This window comes from Paramisgurnus dabryanus, chromosome 17, assembly GCF_030506205.2.
Source record: "Paramisgurnus dabryanus chromosome 17, PD_genome_1.1, whole genome shotgun sequence".
Lineage (NCBI taxonomy): Eukaryota > Metazoa > Chordata > Actinopteri > Cypriniformes > Cobitidae > Paramisgurnus > Paramisgurnus dabryanus.
Window position 1 is genome coordinate 6,940,802 of NC_133353.1, and position 24,899 is coordinate 6,965,700.

The window sequence follows — 24,899 nt, forward strand, 5'->3', positions numbered from 1 at the left end:
ATTTTTGTTATAATATACATATATGATGTTTAATGTAAGCGAGATCGTTTTGTTGTTGCGTTTTTCATTACAAATAATAATAAACCCATCATTCAAGCAACCCATTATAGAGGAGTAGCCGGATGCTCTCCTTGGGACTGGCAGGTTCTGAAGTACCTGTGCACATTGACTCAAGCACTTAATTAAACCAGCTGTTGCGCTCGCATTGCATGCAAATTCATATGAGATTTAAAGGAGTAGTCTACTCATTTTCAATATTAAACTATGTTATTGCCTTAACTAACTATATCCCTCTATCATCTGTGTGCGTGCACGTAAGCGGTGGAGCGCGCTGCGACACTTCGATAGCATTTAGCTTAGCCCCATTCATTCAATGGTACCAATCAGAGATAAAGTTAGAAGTGACCAAACACATCAACGTTTTTCCTATTTAAGATGAGTAGTTATATGAGCAAGTTTGGTGGTACAAAATAAAACGTAGCGCTTTTCTAAGCGGATTTAAAAGAGGAACTATATTTTATGGCGTAATAGCACTTTTGTGAGTACTTCGACTCGCCTGAAAAGTCCGCTCCCCTTCTCCCTCTCATAATGGGAGAGGGAGGGTGTTACTGCGCCGAGTCGAAGTACTCCCAAAAGTGCTATTCCACATTAAAATATAGTTCCTCTTCTAAATCCGCTTAGAAAAGCGCTACGTTTTATTTTGTACCACCAAACTTGCTCGTATAACTACTAGTCTTAAATAGGAAAAACGTTGATGTGTTTGGTCACTTCTAACTTTATCTCTGATTGGTACCATTGAATGAATGGGGCTAAGCTAAATGCTATCGAAGTGTCGCAGCGCGCTCCAGCGCTTACGTGCACGCACACAGATGATAGAGGGATGTATCAACTCTTCTTAGTTAAGGTAATAACATAGTTTAATATTGAAAATGAGTAGACTATTCCTTTAAGACAGCCTACGCAAGCGCTGCATTTAAACAGTTGCATCTAATTCAAATTAAAAAAGTAAGCCCCTCCCACCCTGTGAAACCGGTATCATCGGGGTTGTCACGCACCGATTAACCGGTGGGAAAATTCTGTCACCGCAGCATCCCTATGGCCGAGAGGGGTCACAACTCATGCATTGCAAATGCCACAGCACCTCCAGATTTGGAAACAACAGTGTCATAAAAGTGGCCTATTATTTTCATATATGCCATATGCAATTTCGACATGCAATGCAAACTGCACAGTAGTAGAGTAGAGCTGGGCCATAAATTGACTGCAATACTCATGCGTATCTTATCAGTAAAGCTGGTTTCATGATTAGTAATAAGTCGCCATCACCTGCTTTCAAATGCAGCAGCATTTACTACACAGAGCCGTATTTTACTGAGAAGCTAGGCAAAATCGTGTTCGTAATCGTGAAATTTCACCTCTGATAATGCATGAGATTTTGCCGAGCTTCTCTGTGAAATACGGCTCTGTGTAGTAAATGCTGCTCCACCTGAAAGCAGGTGATGGTGATTTACTATTAATCACGGAGCCAGCTTTACTGATGAAATGCGCATGAGAATCGCAGTCGATTTCTCGCCCAGCCCTACTGCTCAGTACAATGTGTAATGCATAGGTTATGCTTATTGGAAATTTAAGTTAAAAGGACCTCTGGCTAGTTTAACAAATTAGCCTTTTTGGGTTAGCCCTAACGTTTTGCCCCACAAACGTGATAGATGAACACTCCAATGTTTTCGTTGTAGCGATATTTTAAGAAATGTTTACCCATAATGCATTCTGGACTGATGTAGATGGCTCCAAGCGCTGCTACAAACACAAGGCAAATTAACTATAACGTTATCAAGATAAGCTATTACCTCAGTTAGCGAGTGAAATATACCTTCCTCCGTGTTTACGGCATGTTGAGGCTCAAATTGGAAAGGCTTGAATGGCAGACATTTCGCTCGCTAATTGAGGTAATCGCTTTACTTGATAATGTTATAGTTTATTTGCCTTTTGTTTGTAGCGGCGCTTGGACCGGTCTACGTCACGGTCCATAATGCATTATGGGTCAAACAAACAATGGTGACTTACTAGTAAAAAGGTTGTCTTAAAATATCTCGCTACAACAAAAACATTGGAGGTGTTGTTCTATCACGTTTTTGGAACAAATGGTAGGGCTAACTCAATAAGGTCTCAATAATGTGTCAAACTAGCCGGAGGGTACATTTCATAAGCTTCCATTAGGGTAGGATGTTTTGTTAGCAGCAAGCATAAAAGAATCCGTCATATGACCCACTCCCCCACCATCCTCGCATACCCTTCTCACCTTTTTTTAACCCTTGACCAGTTTGCATGCTTGTTTAATGGTACACATCTTCAGGTGTTAATGAGAGGGTTCTACTAATCTCACAAATGACCAGTGTAAGAGTGAAATGATTATGTACAAAAATGTCAACTGTCCTCTGGGACAACAGCAAAGCCTTGTTAGAATTGTAGGTATTTTTTCTTCTCATATGTTGTTTCCCTGTTGAATATGGCTTATCCATTTTACAGAACTGTCAATAGAGTGCAAGGTTTGTGTTATCACATTGTAGAATAGCTAACTGTTGTCATCAGCTAATGCCTCTTCAGATGTAAATATGAGCAGATGTGAGATACCCTCAATTGGTCCTGATCAGGACTACCTATCAACCTTCTTTCTAAAGTGGCTGCTTTGTGTTTTCTACCTAAATGCATGGTTGTATATCAATGTGGAATTGTGTAATAATATCTCATGTAATTGTGTTTTTAGGACTGTGATGAACCTGAACTGGCCAACACCTCCATTGAGATCCTAACAGTAATCCCTGAAGGTACCCCACCTCAAGGAACACACCCACATTTTGGGTTTTTAGCTTATTCACTGTATTCCCCAGAGTTACATAAGTCCATACATACCATTTTCATCTCTGTGTGTCCTGTAACTTTGTCTGACGCACCCACCGCTAGCTTAGCTTAGCACAAAGATTGTAAGTAAATGGCTTCAGCTAGCATACTGCTCCCTATAAGTGACAAAATAACGCAAACATTTTCCTATTTATATGTTGTGATTTGTATAGTCACAGCGTGTACAAATAACAAGGTCATATGAGACACAGCCATCTTCTAACAGTATACATACAGGGAACTATATTCTCTGAAGACAAAGCACTGCTACTTGGGTGGAGTGATTTGCTCGCAGCACCAGAGAAGCCCCCTGGTGAGGAGAGAGTTGTGCTAATCACTCCGCCCAAGTATCAGTGCTTCATCTGAGAATATAGTTTCCTGTATGTATACTGTTAAAAGATGTCTGTCTCATATGACCTTGTTATTTGTACACACTGTGACTATACAAATCGCAACATATAAATAGGAAAATGTTAATTTGTCACTTATTTGGAGCAGTATGCTAGCTGGAGCCATTTACTTCCAGTCTTTTTGCTAAGCCAAGCTAGCGATGGGTACGTCAGACAGAGTTACAGGACGCACAGAGATGAAAAAGGTATGTATGGACTTATCTAACTCTGGGGGATACGGTGAATAAGGTAAAAACCCAAAATGTCTGCGTGTTCCTTTAAGGCCCAAAATTCAATCACTCAAAAATCTACTGTGCAGTGAGTAGTGAAGTTCTTTGTTTTTTACACACACACACACACACACACACACACACACACTTACATTTATGGTGTATCTACGTTATTGATGGAAATATATTTTTTTTTGTCATCTGGTCTTGGTTTTGTGTAAGGTTGAATGTGTGATTTGTTGGGTTTTTATGTCTTTTTTCAAAATTCAAATTCTCTCTTATTGGATGTGTAGTTCACTGTATTGTTCTGTTTCAATCAAATAAAGTGTTTCATTGATTCATTCAAACTGTTGTCTCTCTTTGTTTCAACAACTTAAAACTTTTGAGTAAAGTTTACTTGAATATTTTAAGGCAATCGGTTTCCTAAGATTTCCTTAGTATTGTGAACACTTAGCCTTGTAAGGATAACTTGCCTTAATGAGTACTGCTAACTGAACATAACTCAGTTGTCTGAACTGACATTTCCTTAGTGACGGGAGCTAATGATTTTTAAGTTCACTTTACTACCATGACATGAGTTGTCTGGACTAAAATTTTTTTTGTCATCATAACTAATGATTTTGCGTTAACTGTACTCAAGTGTACTACCATGATATGAGTTGTCCTTACACATTTCTTCTCAGCTACAACAACTTAAAAATTGATTGTCAACTTTACTTTAAAAATTTGAGGCAATCGGTTTCCTAAGTTTTTTTAAGTAAAGTCAACAAATTACATTTTACAGTGTGTGACTACAGAAGTATTCTGTATTTCTGGTTTACAGACTACTACCGTAAATTAATTTTACATATGAATACTGTAAAAATAACGGTATACTGCTGGCGTCTCTGCTGCCAGCTCTTTACTGTAAATTATATAAATACAGAACAATACAGTTTTTCTGGTTTACAGACTACTACCGTAAAGTCATTTTACGTATAAATACCGTAAAAATAACAGTATACTGCTGGCGTCTCTGCTGCCAGCTCTTTACTGTTATTTTACAGGGACATTTTTTACAGTGTACGTCATGCGTGACCTTTTGAAGTGATTGCGTAATACGTAAGGTCACGCTGGTGCATCTCAAGGCTAATGCAAGATGAAAAGTTGTGGTTAAAAAGTACTTTTTTTTTCGAAAATGTCTCGGTTGGGATCAGTTAAAGCCCAATTTTAAACTGCATAGAAACTATAAAGAAAAACCCTGTAATGTTTTCCTCCAAAAACTTCATTTCTTCTCAACTGAACAAAGAAAGACATAAACATCTCGGGTGACATGGGGGTGAGTAAATTATCAGAATTGTATTAAAGGTATTGCGGAGGATTTTCTTTTTCCGGGTGGATCATCAAGACTATTGGTCCTCCTAGTTGTCAATAAGGAGTGTTGCGCAATTGCATTTTTTTTTTTAAGTGGAGAAGGTGGTTCTTTTCTAAAATTCGAGAAAATCCTCCACTACACCTTTAAGTTAAAGTAAAACTAAAACATGACAATATTTTTAAAGTGTGCATTACACCTTATCTAATAAAGTTAAGCAATTTTAACTTGTTTTATGAGTTGCTAAAACAAGTTGATATTGCTTAACCTAATTCAATAAGTTTAAGTGAAATCAAAATACATTTTAAAGCATCATTGGGCTCTTTTAAATCCACTGTATGTGACTGAATCATTTCACATTCACCCTGTGCAAGGCACCGATTCCTCTCTCAACAGGACAGCTCAGCTGTCACAAGTCTTTCACAGTTGCTTCCCTTATGCCCACACACACTGAAATACACACTCGACCTCATGCAAACTTTTATTTACTTTTAAATTGGGATTGAGTTGGGATTACATAATTCCCAACATAAACTGAGCATTTCCACCAGTAAGTTTTTCCCACTTATGACAGTCCATCTTTCTCAGCTACCGGCCATCCTGCTTTCTATTGATACCACAAAAACATATCTCTGTTAACCACTAACCAACGTACAGGAAAGCATTAAGACCTGCAGTAAGAGTATATGCATTCTGGACCATGCACAACATGCCAAAGCAACTGCAGCTCCATGTTGTCAACAACAAAACAGTAAAGTTGTGGCCAGCCGTGTCATAGTTACAGTACTGCCCATCACCAAAAATAACACGGCACCTTTGAATGTAGGTCAGACGCACTGCCAACATGTTTGAAGTCTCCTGACACACTGAATCAAAAATAAACAGTAATGCATGAGCCAACTATGCTAGAGCGCTCAGAACGTGCAAAGAATCATGGCCACAGCGCACCACACATACAGTAATGCAAAATTACAAATCGGTTTCAAAAATTCATTCAAATGATACTTAAGTTTGCTATAATCTAAAAACATGTAAACATGTTACCTGGGCAGAGAAAGTGACAATGGAAGAGGTGTAAAGCTGCCCTTTAACACCATGTGACCCTCAAGCACTGATGACCCGAGCACATGGACAAAAAAAAATACAGACACTCCCACATAATTCACAGTTACATGCAAACTTCTTCACAGAAAAGTTCTTCACAACATTAACCTACAGAATAAAACACAACCCTCCTCAATTCTCAAATTTTTAAACTTAAAATGTGACGTGCGGTAATCAACTTAAATGACATTAAACGCAAAGACACACAAAGTATTTCAAACTATCTTACCGGTGTCAGAAACTGCAAGCGTGTCAGATTCGTCCTCTTACCAGCTTGTGGCTGATGTTAAACACAATGAATCAAAGCGAATCACAAGTGTGCGTCTGTTTCAGTGTATCACTGATGTGTGTCTGATCTGATGTCATAAACTGTATGACAGATCTAAGCTCTAATACTGTCTGATATGTTACCCTTTCTCTCACTGAACTGGTCTGTTACTTCCATTATCTCTCTCTCTCTCTCTCTCTCTTTCTCTCTCTTCCTCTCGAGGAGGGGCTTTCTCATCACACTTAGGGGCTATTTTGGGACTTGACCTCTCCCTCCCTCGTAAAGCCCTCGTGCCGCTGTCACTGTCTAACACACCAGCATGGACAGATGCTGGGGGGAATGAGAGGGGTAGGGCATTCGAGGGGTATCTGGAGAGGGAAGGTCATTGCAATGTGGCTTGCATCAATGCCAGTCATAACTCATTTTTGATATGTACTGCACAAATGTGAATTAAGTAACGGTAAATACATTTGCAGTTTACAGTTTAATTTAAAGCATTACAAATTATACGTTTTATCATTATGTATGTTTCCTGAGGATTGAACCAAGGACCTTTGCATTGCATAGCTACAGGAACACAGAACAGAATAAGTGAAATGAGTTTTGAATTACATAATTTAATTGCATTTATATGTACTTAAAAGATTTAAAAGGACACTCCACTTTTTTTGAAAATATGCTCATTTTCCAGCTCCCCTAGAGTTAACCATTTAATTTTTACCGTTTTGGAATCCATTCAGCTGATCTCCGGGTCTGGCACTAGCAATTTTAGCATAGCTTAGCATAATCTATTGAATCTGATTAGACCATTAGCATCTCCTTTAAAAATTAATAAAGAGTTTCGATATTTTTCCTATTTAAAACTTGACTCTTCGCAATGATATTACGCAGTGCCTGAAAATAGTCCCCTGCTATTGAAAGTTACTAAGGGGACTATTTTCTGCACTACGTAATATCATTACGCCTGCTGCGTAATAATCAAGGACTTTGCTGCCGTAACATGGCTATGTTACGACAGCAAAGTCCTTGATTATTACACCAGAATGAGAGTATAGTTCTTAGCCATATCTGCCTAGAAAATCAAAACTTTTAATTTTCAGTCTGTCTTAGTACACGATGTAACTACAGAAGAGTTTTAAATAGGAAAAATATCAAAACTCTTTGGTTTTATTTTTAGCACGATGCTAATGGTCTAAACATATTCAATGGATTATGCTAAGCTATGCTAAAAGTGGTACCGCCAGTGTTCGAATTATGTCAAAGCTTATGGGGGGTCCCCTAGCTAAGCCCCACCCCCTGGCCAAGCCCCACCCCCTTATCATAGGGTCGCTGTGATTTCACAAAGTAAGATGTGATCGTCCTTGATCAGTAATCATCTGATCCTGGTCTTAATCAAAGAAACCCCAAATTACCCTTAACTCAAACTCTAAAACATTTTTTACCCCTCAAAGTAGTGTGAAACACTGGCAAGGGCAGAAATTTTACACAGAATACGGGTGAAATAGGGTGGACCTCATTTTTAAATTACATAATTTTACTATACAGTATAGTAGTGGTTAAATGGATTACATTGCGTTTTTTGAGTCATAGATCGAATACTTTTCAGATCAGGAAAACTGGGGGTGGGAAAATAACATAAGAACAAATTAAGAAATTATGAGCATAAAAAAATAGAAAAGAACAAAGTTACAAATAAAGTAAGATATATTTAGGTACATAAATAGAATCAAATGAATAATAACACTGTCTTCTTCATCGAATAATTAATCTGTTTTTAGATACAGAAGTGATTTTCCTTTGTTTTCTGTTGTTTAATTAATATAAATGACAGATTTCTTTCTGAACTGATTGCACTTACTTTAAAACATAACTGAATGTTTTTATGAGAATAGGTGCCAAGACTGTGGTATTTCCAAATAATTTTGTGTTTGCATGCTTTAGGAATCGCGCGTCTCCGTGCGTCCGCTTATGAGTGTTGCGTCCATATAAGCATGTGTGCGCGACGCGTCCTTGTCTTTGCGCACATAAAACAGCCCACTTTAACATCTTCCGCTCAAATTGTTTAAAATCGCTTGCATGTTAACATTTGCAAGGTTTAAAAAAACACATGCAAAAGATACTTTCTATAAATATAGTTATTTATTTCTGAATGATGCGTATTTGAGCGATAAACAGGGCCAGACGAAATATGCGGACTTTTTTTGCTTTATCTCTGGAAATGTTTTGGAAAAATCTGCGGAATTCTGCAAAATGATTTTAAATGTTTTAAAAATTATATTAGATAATTTAAGCTATAAATATTACAAAATTGCATCTAAAATAATTACTTTTTAAAGGCTTAAAATGAAAATGAATACACCAAGCAATGAGTCCTCTGAATTAAACCTGACCAACATGAAGCAGATAATGTTCTTGTCAAGATAGAATTATAGTTTGTATATAAAATGACATGTATTGTTTATTTTGTTATATAATATAGCAGCATAAAAAAGCTTGTATTAATACGTTCTCATTATGAATTAAGCACTTATGAAGATAATTTCATCATTTTTACAACGCAATGTAAACTTCATATTTAACATAACAAGAGAATTCATCTTGTAAACGGATTTGAAATGATGATGTGCTGCTGAGTGCCGACTGTCGCGTCACATAGATGACAATTACAAGTAAGATCTGCTTAACTTAGTGATAAGTTTTATTTAATCTGAAATATCAAATGGTTCGTGTTCTCTATCATTAAAAACAATCACAGCAAACACGCAAAGAGGTTTATGTACTTGTCAATGCCGCTCACAAACGCGCGTATGTGTGCTTGTCGTCAATGAGGGTTGGTCACAAACACGCTCAAGTGGAATTTATGTGCCCTGGTGTTAAGTATTAAAGAGACTATCATTTATTATCATTTAAGCGTGATTTCTTCTGCTTCCCCAATAAAATATTTTGTGTGACTGGGTGGACCAGCCGTCAGACTGAGAGGATAGATTTGCCACTGTTTGTCTGTCAATTCCTCCAGAAAACAGCATGAGGCGCACTTGCGAGTTTATTTATTTCAGACAGAAGTCATTTGAATTAGTTTATTGCGAAATTGGGACAAATAAAGACAGTTCCGCTTTGTGACACGCAACATGAGAATTTTAAATTCATGTAGTATTTTAATTTTAATAAAAACCAGGGGACCCCCCTAATTTATATTTTTGTGCTTTATGGGGGGTCCCTTAAGGCTTATAGGAGGTCCGGGACCCCCCCAGACCCCCTTCAATTCGAACACTGCCGCCAGACCCGGAAATCTGCTGAATGGATTCCAAAACTGTAAAAATCTAATGTTAAACTCTAGCGGGAGTTAGAAAATGAGCCTATTTTAAAAAAAAAGTGGAATGTCTCTTTAAGAGGGGTTGTGTAAATACTAAATGATACAGTATCATGCATGGTCCAGTCGAGATCAAAATACCGTGGTATTACCATCTGATATCATGTGTAATACCCCAGATTGAATACTATTCGAACTTGAAAAATTAGCTTATACTGTACTTATTGTTCACATAATGTTAAAAGTTTCCATATTTCATTATAATCAGGTCACTTTGGATTTAAGTGTTAAATAAATAAATGTAAATTGTGTCGGTACTAACAAAGCATCATTTATAAAAAATAAAAAAACTAGCAGTTAAAAGCTAATGTATACAGATTTTCGAGGTTATGACTTAAAAAGAAATACGAAATCTTCAAATATAGCACTTACAAGTATAAGTATCTGCACAGACTTCACTGACATATTTTAGGTTGATTTTTGGTTAAATCTGCTAAATAAATTGAAACAGCTACCCTTTAACTAGTCTCAAAATAAATTATCCTAAATATTAAACAAGCATGCAAGAAAGAGGAACTATGGGTAGAGATTTCTTTCTGCTAATGGAAAGCCACAAAGTTTTCAAAATATCATTTTAAGAAATGTCCCAGCAGTATCCGTTATTCTGTACATTACCATCTCTAAATCTCTCTGCAGAAGTGATGACAGATGAGGAGACTGAATTCCCTGAATTCTCAAGAGATGACATCATTCTAAATAAACATGCACATGCACTCATCTGATCTCAGCCGGGTAAAAATACTGATGTAAGAAATACTGGGTCACTGCATGTGTCAAATCACAAGTGTCTGCGTCTAAACCTGTTTTACATTCATGCATTGGGCAGACGCTTTTATCCAGTGCATTCAGGCATCAACAACCAAACTATTACCTTTGCACTGCTATCACAAGCTTTACCAGTTGAGCTACAAGAACAAGCTTTATACGTGTGTTTGAGTCATATGTAGCCTGTGTATGAGCGAGTTACGTGTGTGAATATATAATGTAATTAATGAATGAGGGTGTGTCTCTCTCTCTGTAGACATTGTTTTACGGGTGCGTCTCAATGGGGAATGTGGACATCACAGCTGTGTGCTTATCCCGCTTACGCACACACGCTGATGTCTATTAGTGTATCTTCGCTCTCCACATTTTATAGACAACTGTTAGTGCTAACACCACACTAACACTACATCAACACATTGCATACTGTTTTTATTGAATATATTTATGTACATTCAACATTGCACGCTAATATATATCTGTCTATTTGTACCATCTATATTAGGGTGGTTCTTTTAATGGGTGAAATTTTTTTTTTGAAGTGTGATGTTTTTAAACTCTCACCCCCTAAATGTGTTAGGATATCAATAAAAACACACTGTGCAAAATTTTGAATAGTTCCTACAATATCTAGAGGTTGCTCAAAGCCTTCGAATATTTCCGAAATCACATTATTTTTGCAAAAACTGTACCATTTAAAAACGCACAACACACATAAAACTTGCTCTTGGAGGGTAACTTTGTTTCAGTTATTTCAGTCTCTGCTGATCCGAGTAACCATATAGCGGACTTGCTTCGTGTAGCTTCAGCCATTGTCTCAGTGTATTTTGTCTATTGTGCTTCATTCACATTGAAGCTTTCTTGCTTTGAAAGATATATCACAACTAAAACAGGAGTTTTAATTGCATGAAGCATGGTCAAATAAGTCCATTGCTGCCATAAGTATATATTATTAAACAATTATACATGCTAGCACAAAGTATCACATAATACGCCAATGTGTTAAACTTCAAAGGTCTTGAACAACCTCTAAATATAAATTAATATTGGAAAAAATGCGTCATTTTTTATTTATTTATTCAAACATATTGGTGGGGTGAGAGCATTAACTATTAAAAGTTGAAAAATAAGGACCACCCTAATCTATATATCTGTCTGTCTGTCTGTCTGTCTTTTCATCCATCTATGGCCACGGTTCTCAACTCAAGTCAGAAAGTGATACAAAAGTGTTTCGGATACACACAAAGGTCATTATTCTGCCTCATGTCACTATAGAAATGGTGCAATAAATGTTAAAATAAATAAAATTGACTGTAAATGATTTACTTATATTTTTAAGGTTGTTACGAATTGAAGTAATTTTGTTGATACAACTTTTCAATTTTTACAATGTATCATTAGACATAAATAAATAAAACTTAATTGGACAAATATTCCGAAATGGATGTCTATGGCAGTGGTTCTCAAACATTTTGGCATGTGGCCCCCCTTGTATCCCTTCGTGGCCCCCTAACACATTTTTTTTTGACATAAAACAATCTAAAACTTAACATTTTAATTAAACTAAACATATTAAATTATACAATTTATTGCTGTTGGCTAGTAGCCTTATTTTTCTGAGGTTTCATTTTATAATAATGTATTTTATAAAATGTCGTAAAACTGGGGCCCTCATGGCACATCTCTGTTTGAGAACCACTGGTTTATTATGATACTGTATGTGTTTTTGTAGGTGGCATGTTATTTGGCTATATACGCAAACCATAGTACATTACCACATTTTTGCACTAGATGGCACTGTACACTTGAAAGTCATAGCCAACATACAAAGTATTTGAATCTGTCAGACAAAATGAAATAAAAAAAATAATAATAATGGAAGTCAGTGTCTGATTTATACATAATATCAAAAGACACAGAAACCAGTCCTTAACCGTCTGTTTCCTCTTTAAAAAATTTAGAAACCCAGATTAAATTGACATTTAATTTAGTCTTGTGTTGTGTGTACATGGTTGAATTGACAATTGAAACTTGACTCGTCTTAAAAGCCATATAGAGTATAAAAGCCGTAAAAAGTTGGTAAATAATTCATAATTTAAAGGAAGTGAGAGATGTCCGCCTGATGATTACTTCTTACATTGTAATTCTGATTAGATGAATTGGAAAACAGGTGATAAAGGTGTTGGATAAGGTTTTCAAGATATTTCACGATAAAGATTTATAATTATCTATACACAGGCGAGTATTTGCTTACAAGGGAGGTGGGTGTCTGAGGATCATGATGCCTTTTCGACAAAATACGGTTGAACTATAAAAATGGTACCATATACCAGTTTATAAATTTATCTTCACGTTGAGACTTAAAATTCTTAACTGTAATGTCTTTTTATTGCAAAGTATATCAGTCTTGGCCAGATTTTTTCGCGTGATATCTTCCCTCAGAAACAATTCTGTTTTTTCATGAAAAATGCATGAAAATGTTACATGAAAAAAAAACAATAAATGGAATATTATGTTATTGGTATCAATAAAAATATTAATTTATATTGATTGGTGTGGCACCATTGTCATATCACATTTTGCCTAAAAATGATGGAGTACAATTGCACAAAATGAATTCTTTTGATGCCATTTTACCTATAGCTGTAGCTGTATTTTGAAAACAGGAGCCAATATATGTACTTAATTTTTTTCTCGATTACTGACCCAGTTCTGCTCAAATTTAGCTACTTTCATGTCCAAAGCTTTCTCCATGTAGACCATTGTGTTATGTCGCAGGATGTATTCATGTTTAATAAGAAGTAAGGAAGAGAGAATGTGAGTCACTGATGTGGACGCTGAGCTCTCTTATACTCAATCTGATGTGTGATGCTCAGACTGACTCATTGTCTGCTGATACTAAACACAAAGAGTTCAGTCACACAGAAAAAAAAACACTGAATTCAGCAAGAAACACACAGGATCCTTCACAGAAACAATACAAAGAGGGATTTTCCGACAGTCCAACAGAAGCAGAAAAAAACATCTCAACCAACCAAAGACAACATATAGCCAAGCTGACTTTTAAATAAACAACATAGATCTCTTAATCTTAAGAGCTTAACTGTATTATAGTAAAGTGGCATTTTTATAGGGCTTTTATGGAAATATCAATATGAGGAATAATGTCTAAAACCCCATTTACACAGCCCTTCGGTCCCAGAAAACCTAGTAACATTGCCGTAACATTTACAGAAAACATCCTGTGTGAACAAGGGGCAGAGACATGCCGTAAGGGACTTGCCGTAGTGAGGATGCGCATGTCATCGCAAACAGAAGTTATGGTTCAGCTCATTGACAAAGGAATTTAAACGCAGATCAACTTCACAACGAGAAATGTCTTCAAACCGGACTGAAGCAGAGATCAGGGAGCTCGTCACTATCCGTGCTGAAGCTGAGACCATTCATGCGCTCCTTATGATCTTGTCATAAACAAAAATGCATGTGGTTTTTTCGAGAAAGAAATCACAGATTGGTGGAAATAACTACCAAATTCAGGATTTTAAAGGGACACTCTACTTTTTTTGGAAATATTTTGATTAAACATTTGATTTGTACTGTTTTGGAATCGATCTCCGGGTCTGGCGCTAGCACTTTAAGCATAGCTTAGCATAATCCATTGAATCTGATTAGACCATTAGCATCGCGATCAAAAATAACCAAAGAGTTTCCATATTTTTTCTTATTTAAAAATTGACTTTTCTGTAATAACATCGTGTACTAAGGCCGCAACCCAGTATCACGAAATTACGTACCTATAGTCAAGTAAATTTGTGAGTCTTTTCCGTTACACTGACACGTTTTTCCGCCTTTTTGTGTGAACATGTCACGCATTTCTGTTTACGTGTCACTGTCACCTATTTGTTACTCAACTGTTTTGTCCTATTTTCTTACCATTGTCGCTTCGTTTAGGGTTAGATTTACATAAAATGACAGGCGACAATGGTTTAAAAATCATAAATATATAAAATAAATCATGAAAAAAGGTATAAACCAATACTTAAAGTGACTTCCTAAAGCAAACACCAACAGTTGAGTTACAAATTTACGTGACTATAGGTACATAATTTCATGATACAGGGTTGAAGACCGACAGAAATTAAAAGTTGCGATTTTCTAGGCAGATATGGCTAGGAACTATACTCTCATTTTGGCGTAATAATCAAGGACTTTGCTGCCGTAACCTGGCTGCAGGAGGCACAATGATATTACGCAGTGCCCGAAAATAGTCCCCTTAATAACTTTCAATAGCAGGGGACTATTTTTTAGCACAATGCTAATGGTTTAATCAGATTCAATGGATTATGCTAAGCTACTCTACAAGTGGTAGCGCAAAACCGCTAAATGGATTCCAAAATGGTAAATATCAAATGTTTAACTCTATGGGAGCTGGAAAATGTGCCTATTTTCAAAAATAGTGGAGTGTCCCTTTAAAAATATTACGTGTCTTTATGGGTTCTTTACAGTATGTGTATGAATGCACGCACAGATTTCTGAAAATCATTGGCAGTGTGAATGAACCAAAAATCGAATGATCCTGGATGAATTTTCCGTGTATTTTCCTAACTAAGTAACTAGGGTGGTAAAAGTTAGGTCGTAAACCACAGAGGAGGTTTGTATGTGTATATAATGTGTATTATTAACATGACAGGCAGATTCACAAAGACTTTAAAATCCCATGATACAGAGTAGTGTTGGGCAAAGATTAATTGCGATTAATCGCATACAAAATAAAAGTGATTTTTGGCATAATATATGTGTGTGTGCTGTGTGTAATTATTATGTATATTTAACCACACACATACACACACACACACACACACACACACACACACACACACACATACATATATTTATTTCAGAATTTATATATATATATATATATATATATATATATATATATATATATATATATATAATAATTTGTTGCGATTAATCGCGATTAATCTTTGCCCAGCACTAAGACAAATTGTCCCTTCAAAATCTCGTATCTCCATATTTTGTGATTTTAATTTTTTGTCATAAATGATTATTATTGGCATCCTGATCCAGAAGTTTGTGACATAACCCAACATTCAAAATAGTTACAAGGCAATAATAATGTTCATGTCATATGACTACACCACTGTGACATATCTCATATTGAGAAGGAATGCTGTTACCTTGAGTTGTACCAGATGTACATCCACGTGTTTATTAATGCTGTCTTGCTGCACAGAGTGTGTGAGATCTCGTACTCTTTCCGTCGTGGCCCTCAGCCAGGTTTCTATCTCTGGCAGGTGGAGCACAACCTTCCAGTCGGCCCCTGTGTGCAGCGGTGGAGGCTTCTGGTACCTGCTGTAGCGATCTTTTTTCTGGGTCATCCTATCCTCGCTAACGCCGGATCCACACAACTCTGAGTCATCGTGCTTATCCGGGCAGGGTTCAAGGGTAGGGGTCACAGAGGTGATCATAGGGGAAGAAGCCTCACTGGCTACTGGCGATATGGCGATGCTCATGGCGAAACACAGCGCGGTCCTGAGGAGGATGGGGATTTTTGGTTTAGCTGCACAGGAGGAGACAAAATAAAAAATTGTCTTAAAAAAGTGTCTTAAATGTTACTCTGTCCTTTAAGAAATGGTTAACTATTATAATGTTAATGCTCTTAAAGGGATAGCTCACAAAAAAAATTAAATTCTGTTATCATAATTACTCATCCTTAAGTTGTTTCAAACTTGTATACATTTACTTGTTCTGCTGAATACATTGTTTTTCTACAAAGCTGATCTGGGGCACCATTGACTTCCAAAAAAAAAATACTATGGAAGTCAATGGTGCCCCAGATCTGTTTTTTTTAATAAATATCTTCTTTTGTGTTCAGCAGAAAAAAGAAATCACATTAGTTACTGTAACAAGGATGTGAATAATGAATGATGCAGTCATCATACACTGAAAAAAATGATTATGGCCCCAATTAAATGAAGCATAATTCAATTTAGCTAGTTTTAATAATTTTATTTAAGTTTTTGATTTTAATTAGTATATATTAATAGGTTTTAAGCGAACTATATGTGCTTTAAATCCAAGTCATTATAATTTATTAAATTCAGTTTAAAAAAATAGTTTGGTTCTTTGCGCATGCGCACAAATGCACATTTTCCCTGGTGCTAAAAGGAGTTTCCAGTCAGGTTCACGGTGACGGTGGGAAAGGAAGACGGGATATTTCAGCCCCGGAGTTTTGCTCAGTCGGTCTATTTGCACAGTAAGTAATATTTCATGTAATACAGCACCTTTTTTTTTTTTACCGTGAATATTTTTATATACTTAAAATACGCCGTTTATAAGAGCTCCTCCAGGCAGAGTGCTGGAGGCAATCACAGCCGTGACGATATAAGTTAACCAAATACCACACGACTCCGAGAGCGAAATTGCTTTTATACAACAGTTCGACGGCACACGTTTGAAAAACGAAAACTAGAAAACAACAACAGAGTTATTTTAAAAGCCACTTTGTTTGGGAACTACTTTCTTCCGCCACGGATTTCACTCGGCTGTTTTGAATCTCATAACAAGCCGTTTCTTAATATTAGCGTTTCTTTGTCACAAGATGTAGTTTTAAGATTAGTTCAGTCGAGAATATATATGTATAATATTCAAATATTCAGTCGATAAGTTAAGAGAGCGCCTGTTTGAACGTTTGCTTAAGGAAGCTACGGTACGTGAGAACCAGAGAGCGGACGTCAGTGTTTACTCGCCCCACTGACCACCGCCCTCTCTGGGCTACATCTCTGACAGGAATTCCCTGGCTCTGATGTTGGCCTTGTCTGTTATTAACTCGCTTAATATGAGACTTTGTGCTTGCCAGTACTATATAAAAGTTTTTTTTAAAGTGTCAGAGAGATGTTTTTGCATGCTGCTTATAAATATATCAGTGGCGATATCTCATAACGTGTTTTAATATTCACGTCACGATAAATTCGTTATCAATTGTCCAAATTTAAAAGCTGCAGTGCTTACCTGCAGTTCCACTATGTTTTCGCTTTCTCTGAGTTGCTTACACACACACACACACACAGATATAAATATATAAATATATATAAATATATATATATATATATATATATATATATATATATATATATATATATATATATATATATATATATATATACACACGCACACACACACACAAAGTGCCCTTCATAAATATTGGGATATGTTATTACATATGTAAAAATGTATTTCAGGGCCAAATATAATGGGACAGTTCGCTTAAAAGTTGTTTTATTGACGTGAATTGTGTATATGATGTTTGTTTACAGCCACAGCGTCCAAATACCAAACTTCAACTTTAGATCACAACATGCTTCATATATGAGGAAATTATTTAACAAATACAAAATGCATGTCCATTACAGCTCAACTGTCCCATTACGTTTGGCCCATTTAAACGACTGTAATTCCTAAATCCTAAAGACAAATTGGAATTTGTGAATACCCTCTAAATACAGCTCAAAGTGTGCACTCTGTCCCAGTATTAATGGAGGGCACTGTATAATATATGGGCAACAGGGGTGTCATAGTTTTTGTAAAATTACCCTTGCCTGTAGACTTGTCAAAGTGTTATGAATCAGAACAATCTCTAATAACAGCTTATTTTTATTTAAATGTAGGACAGTCAACAAGATGACTTATTGAAAGACCTGGAAAACATCACCATGGACATATGTGTAATCAAAAAGAAAGAAGGTGTTCTTGGCGACTATGACGATATTGGAGTCGTTGTTGGAGTGATGATTCTTGAGCAGCTCAAATCTGTGGCACAAGCCTGCATTGATGCTGGGTACAATCTATGTGCTTAATTTGGCGTACCCCAAAGAACTAAAATACTACTTTTTTGAAATTTTTTAGAAATGCATTATGCAGATGGATTCTAAAGCTCTCCCCAAAAATTCAAGGACTGAAAAACGTTTTAAAGGTGCAGTGTGTAATTTTTATCGTCATCTAGTGGTGAGGTTGCGAGTTGCAACCAACGGCTTAGTCCACGGCTCACTTCTCGCTTTTGAAACACATAGAGAAGGACAAACATGTCATCGTTGGAGACAACTTAACAAAAAATTGTCCTTTAAGGGCTTCTGTAAAAAAAATGGCAGCACAAAATGGCGACTTCCATGTAAGGGGACCCTCGGTGTATGTAGATGAAAAGATCTTGTTCTAAGGCAATAAACACATAACGGTTCATTATGAAAGGTGTTTATACACCCGTGATAATATAGTTTTGTATGTTATTTTGCATTTCTGTCAAAAGATCCTCTTAAAAATTTCACACTGCACCTTTAATACTGAAATGTTGTAGCAGACATGTATGTGCATGCTCAGCATGAAATGTTAGTCCAGATGTCACAGTCTACTCTGTTTATCATTTAAGACCTGGGAATCCGTAGTTTTAAACATTTTAATAATGCTTTTAATGATTCATAACTGTTGTCTGTAAAAATGTAACACTTTTTTTAAAAATAATTATTGTGCAATGTGTGAAGTCAGCACTACTGTTTTTGACTTTTGTGCTGTTTTATTGATTCACAAACATTGTGGCCTCTTTCCATCTGTGTTTTTTTTTATTTTATATTTTGTGAATGTGCAGTGAGCACTTGTTTTAAACACTTGTACACACAAAGAAATTGTTATTGAACATGCACTACATTTGCTGAATAACATTAAACTTACCACTTGGTGTATTTGCAAAGCCATTTAAGGGTCATTTTTATATATTGTTTTTAAGGTTAGTGATTGCAAACAATTTCCTTAAAAATGTTGAAAGTTAGTCAATGAAATGTGTTTATTTAAATGTAGCTAAAATAAATTGATTGCAACCACTTACCTTAAAAAAAATTATTAAATTCAATTAATAATTTTTCATCAGTCATAAATAAATAATATACGAGAATGTAGCACAATTAAATATGGCAGAAATTACTAAGCTTTTTTATACTAGGGTTACTAAATAAAATTGATTAAGTTCAACACATTTTTTTTGTTTAAATGTAGCTTAAATAAATTGATTGCAACCGCTTACCTTAAAAAAATTGATTAAATTGAATGAATCATTTTTTTCAGTGTAAGAGTTATATTGTACAGGTCACAATCAGCAAATGAGGTCATTTTCCCCTCACACATAGACCTGTGATGGTAACAAACATAAGTCTAAACATTAACAATGATGATCCGTATGAGGTTATTTCACCAGCAATGAATATCTAGGCTACTGCAGAAAGGAAGTCAGCGATTGGAAATCAATATCGTGAATGATCCAGTGTGTGTGTGCGTACGTGCATGCGTGTGTGTTTAATCTGCTGTTTCAGCAGTATGTGACACCCTCGCACAGATAACACCGCAGTAAAACAATGAATTATTCATGATTTATTAACATGACTTTGTGCCATTTACAACTCAGACGTGCTAAAGCAGAAATTAAGCTGTATAAACCGATTCGTTGGAATGATGACATTAAACCTGAAAAGGTTGCGATTACGTCTGCTTTAATGTGTCTGCACATTTGTCTAAACAGTCTGTAAATCTCAATCATGAGAAACAAGCACGCAGGTGTACGAGTTAAAGGATTACAAGAGATCAGCGTATCACATGCATGTGTAATGTACATTTAAAACATGACAAGCTGGTTATGCTTCACGAACAAATCATTCAATTTAATTCATTCTTTTTCAATCAAACTGATTCGCAAACCATTTGTAGATCACAAAATAGTGGTCGAACCAAACTTTTTACTCTGTCCTACTCCCAATATTTGGTTATATAATTATAGATATACAAAAAGTTTACATCAGAATCCATAACAGAGAACTTCCTGTGACACTGAATTGAATGGGATCAAATCAACTCCATGTACTGTGCATGTTGTCCATTTTTATGAGTGGACCGATAATAGACACTGCATGGCACTGCTTTTTTGCCCACAAATCTGTGATCTCATGAAACGATTTCTGTCTGGACATATAGATGGTCTTAGTATTTTTAAAGGGCACATATTATGGTGTGCTTAGGATGTGTCTGTGAAGTTCAGCTTAAAATACCCCATATATCATTTGCTATAGCACGTCCAAATTGCCCCTATTTGGGTGGGAGCACAACGCGCTGTTTTCATGTCTGTACCTTTAAATGCAAATGAGCTACAGCTTCTCACTCACTTAGCAACAGACAGTGAGCGCTTTTGTTAAAAATAGATCTGATTAATACAATCTGAGACAATATCTTTAGCAGCATTAGTGGTACAATGTGCTTACAAAAACATTTTTAAAAGCTTTTGGCTAAAATTAACCAGCCAATCAGTGGCTATGGGCGGGGCTTTGTTTGTGTGACATCACATAAGTGAATCAAAAAAGCACGTTTAACTCTTTTCTCTCCATTGACGAGTTATCTCGAGAAAACATTTGCATTTAAAACGTGTTCCTGGTTAATTTTTTTGTTAATCTGCAATACCACAACTATCCACTAGATGGGCAATTTACCCAATTTTTAAACTAACTGAAGCAAAAACATTATTTACTCATTTTAAACTCTGTGTATGTTGTAATAACCGTTCTGAATCTGATCTCCAACAAAATTCCTTCAAGAAAATGCAATTATTTCAAATTTTTGCTAAAACATTTATACTTTTAAAGAAAAATACAAATATTTAAGAGTTTATAAAATAAAATACGTTTATAAGCAGAGAAAAAAATATAGATAGGATGAAAAGTTTTTTTCCCGTTTTGTTTGTTTGTTTGTTTGTTGTTTGTGTGAAAGCAGTTCTTTCATTTTATATATTTGTTTGTTTATATATTTTTAGAAGAAAATTTTCCTGAAAGGCATTTTGTGAAACTTTTGTGAAAATCTCAAAAAAGCTGATGGGCAACTTTAAAAAAAAAATGGCTGGCGGGGAGTTAATAAGACTGCTTTGGAATAATGGGGATTTAAAAATATTTTTTGATTGTAGGGTTGTTGTGTTCACACACTTCCGACACACATTTATGTCCAAACACATTGTAAAAGTGAATTTTGCATAATATGTGCCCTTTAATACATCATGCAAGTAGCTTAAAGCGTCTTTCTCATCAATAACTAAAGCATATATGTATAAACTGTATTCTCAGTTCAGATTCACGTGACTCCTTTATGCAGAATGTCCTTGTGAATATATTGGTGCTGCCATCTCTGTATGTTCGCTTTATGTATTTCATGCTGAGCGCTGGTTTAGATAAATAAGTCAACTGAAATCAATACAGACATGTACAGCAGGACTGGGGTTAAATAACAGCCGTGTGAGATGACTTCAATCTCTGCAGAGTGCTGCTTTAGTGATCCCATAACTCCACATTAAACCCTCTAACTGCATTTAAAACCTATTTCCAGTCAGCCTGTGATTCACTATGACTGGCACTATGACTTGAATAATAGTAAAGCTGATCCACATGAAAGAGTGACCCCATCTACAGTGAAAGAGAGGTGCAGAGATTAAACCGAAATTAATCAAAGACTTATAATTTAACCAAGTCTCAATCTGTGCTGCTTACATTTTTCAAGAGCCCAAAATAAATATAAAAAAATTATCTGAGCTTTGTCATTCAAGACAAGCATCACTATCATTATAGATCAGTTAGAGATCTGAGCCATTACCAACCCTAAGTAAACTTTAACACATAACTGACCATGAATGATATTACACATTTACATTGTCTCGGATGTTACTCCCGAAATGCCTTGATAATAGATATGGGTCTGTTTCCTCCTAAAAAGTTGATATTTTAATCAAACTTCACCCTAGTTTACCGTATGAATGAGAACCTCTGAGAAACACACTATACCTCTGAGCAGCTGACCACTTTGCAGATTAAAAGAGAGAATAATGAGAGAGAAAAATCAACGTCTTCATGTAAAAATGCATTATAGTCATAAGTAAAGTCTGAATCCAGACAGCAGGGCTGTACTAAAAACTCTCAGCTGGTAGTACTTCTCTCTGGCCCAAATCCACTGAATTATTTATTGTATCTACAAGCAGACATATTGCTGAGGTTTGAACCACCTGCACAAATGTTCTTTATACCTTCCCATAAAAACAGAGCCAAACTAAGAGGAAAAAAAACAAATAAAACCTATCACAAGATTATTTTTGCATGCAACACATAAATAGGCTTTAAAACTAAAGCATGTCAAATGTAAAGGTAAAAACACTTTCTCTTGGATGACCACTGGCGGATGAGATCGTTCAAAGGCCTTTAAAGAAACTTTAAGTTATACAGTAAATCAATTGCACAAAAAATACACATTTAATATTTCAAGTCTAAAAGAAATACTGAGCTTATACTTTGTCACGGCTAAAGAATTAAAAAACATAAATCTAAATAGATGCCACTTTATTATACATTTAAAAATTCAGTTTTAACTAATCAATCAACTAATCATTTGCAGAATAAAAGTTTTTGTTTACATAATATATGTGGGTGTACTGTGTATAATAATTATGTATAAATACTGTCAAAAGATTAATCATGATTAATCGCATACAAAATGAAAGTTTGTTTTAGTATAATATATGCACTGTGTGTAATTATTTTATATATATAAATATACACACATGCATATATGTATTTAAGAAATATTTACATTTTAATATATTTTATATTATATATAAATAAATAAAAATATACATAAACAATTTTTTTCTCAAATGTATACGTGTATGTGCATATATTATATGCAAACAAACTTTTATTTTGTATGCGATTAATCACAATTAATATTTTGACAGTCCTAATTAATACACACACACATATGTATGTATTTATTTTAAAAAAAAATATGTGTATATACATTTTTATATATAATTAATATAATATATAAATATAAATATTTATTTTATAAATATACTGTTTTCTTAAAATTATACATGCATGCGTGTGTATTTATATATACACAGTACACCCACATATATTATTTAAACAAAAACTTTTACTCTGCAAACGATTAGTCGTGACTTATCGTTATAGGAAGCCCTAGTTTTAACATTTAACCACTTGAACCCATTTAAATGCCATCTCCTCTTTAATATTTATCTCTGCTTTAGAGCTGTAATATATCAGCCAGGAGTGTATACCTGTAGAAAGGTAAACTTTTACACTGTCTAATGATACAATTTGTGGTTATTACGTTTTTGCCAGTGTGTTTCTGAGCGGTTATCCACCCTGAAATCTTATTGCATTTTTATTATTTCCAAACAATTAATGTAACAGTACAATATCTCAACAAACCACACAATTTGAACAGCAGTCAGGAATCAAATTGCCCAAAAGAATGCAAGAAAAAGTAAAGAATGCAAAGCTGAATGTATTATCATTTAGCAATCATCTCTCTCTCTTTCTTAAAAAATACCTTTAACTTTCATATCAGACACTGAGGTCAGAATTAAAATAATGACATTATTACCTGGTGTTATTACTGTAACTTCATTAAGTCCGGCAGAGTTTATCATGTAAAATAAAAAGAAATCATCATAATTCACATAATCCATAGGCAGAATCACGTAAAGAGGTTCAATGTCTTTATAGTCACAGAGATAATCACACATGACCAATGAAACAATGAACATGTGACACTGTACCGGCCACATCTGTGAAGGATCAGATAAACTTCAATAATTTATTATACTGACGCAATGACCTCACAACTGTAACACCACCATTTTGTAGACAGGATGGAAGAATGTTTGTTCTATTATTTATTGTTTTATTACAGTTTACATTATATATTTAACATAAAGAAGAATAAAGGAATAATAATGTCTACATTCATATGTAATGTGTGTGTAACAAGGACTGTAACGTAAGTTGCTACAGTATTTTGTTTTATTTCCTCTTTCACATAATAAATTCTCAATGTATTACTGTCTGGCTGGCAAACAAATTATATGAGCCTATAAAACTGAAACCACATTATAAATGCATAACAGCCTTAAAGGGATAGTTCACCCAAATTCTTATTCATCTTATTTTGATGAACACAAGAAGATATTTAATAAATGATAGTAAGCACACAGCTGATTGTAACCATTGACTTCCATAGTAGAAAAAAACATAAATAAAGGAAGTATTGTGATAAATGATGAAGAAGATTTTTTGATAAACAATGCACACAGTTGACGGTACCTATTGAATTCCTTTATATTTGTTTTTTTTTCAAATGTTTTTTTTTTTACCAAAACCACATATAAAAAAATGATATCAATGTCTACATGTACCTTTTAAAAGAAGAGTTTATGATGGAAGCACAAAGCAATATCCTGTGTGACTCTGCAAGTTTGAATCTGAGCATCATATACACTATAAACATGACTGGGTTATTTTTGACCAATAATTGGACAGAACACACCACTGGGTTAAATTTGACCCAATGCTGGGTTGTTTTAACCCAACTGTTGGGTTATTATAATCCATTGTTGCATAACAACAACAAC

The 24,899-nt window shown here is 35.2% G+C and overlaps 1 protein-coding gene and 1 long non-coding RNA gene across 2 annotated transcripts in view; one reads left to right on the forward strand and one right to left on the reverse strand.

Annotated features, from left to right (window-relative positions):
- akap6 (A kinase (PRKA) anchor protein 6) overlaps nt 1–24,899 on the reverse strand; it is a 157,913-nt gene that overhangs the window by 126,280 nt on the left and 6,734 nt on the right. Inside the window, exon 2 of the mRNA XM_065253813.1 lies at nt 15,577–15,959. Coding sequence (XP_065109885.1) covers nt 15,577–15,912 — 336 coding nt within the window. The 5' untranslated portion in view covers nt 15,913–15,959. The remainder of the gene's footprint in view (nt 1–15,576; nt 15,960–24,899) is intronic.
- Nucleotides 16,346–19,139, forward strand: LOC135735355 (uncharacterized). The gene is made up of 2 exons (XR_010527502.1): nt 16,346–16,655; nt 18,067–19,139. It is a non-coding gene; the product is annotated as an uncharacterized lncRNA (long non-coding RNA).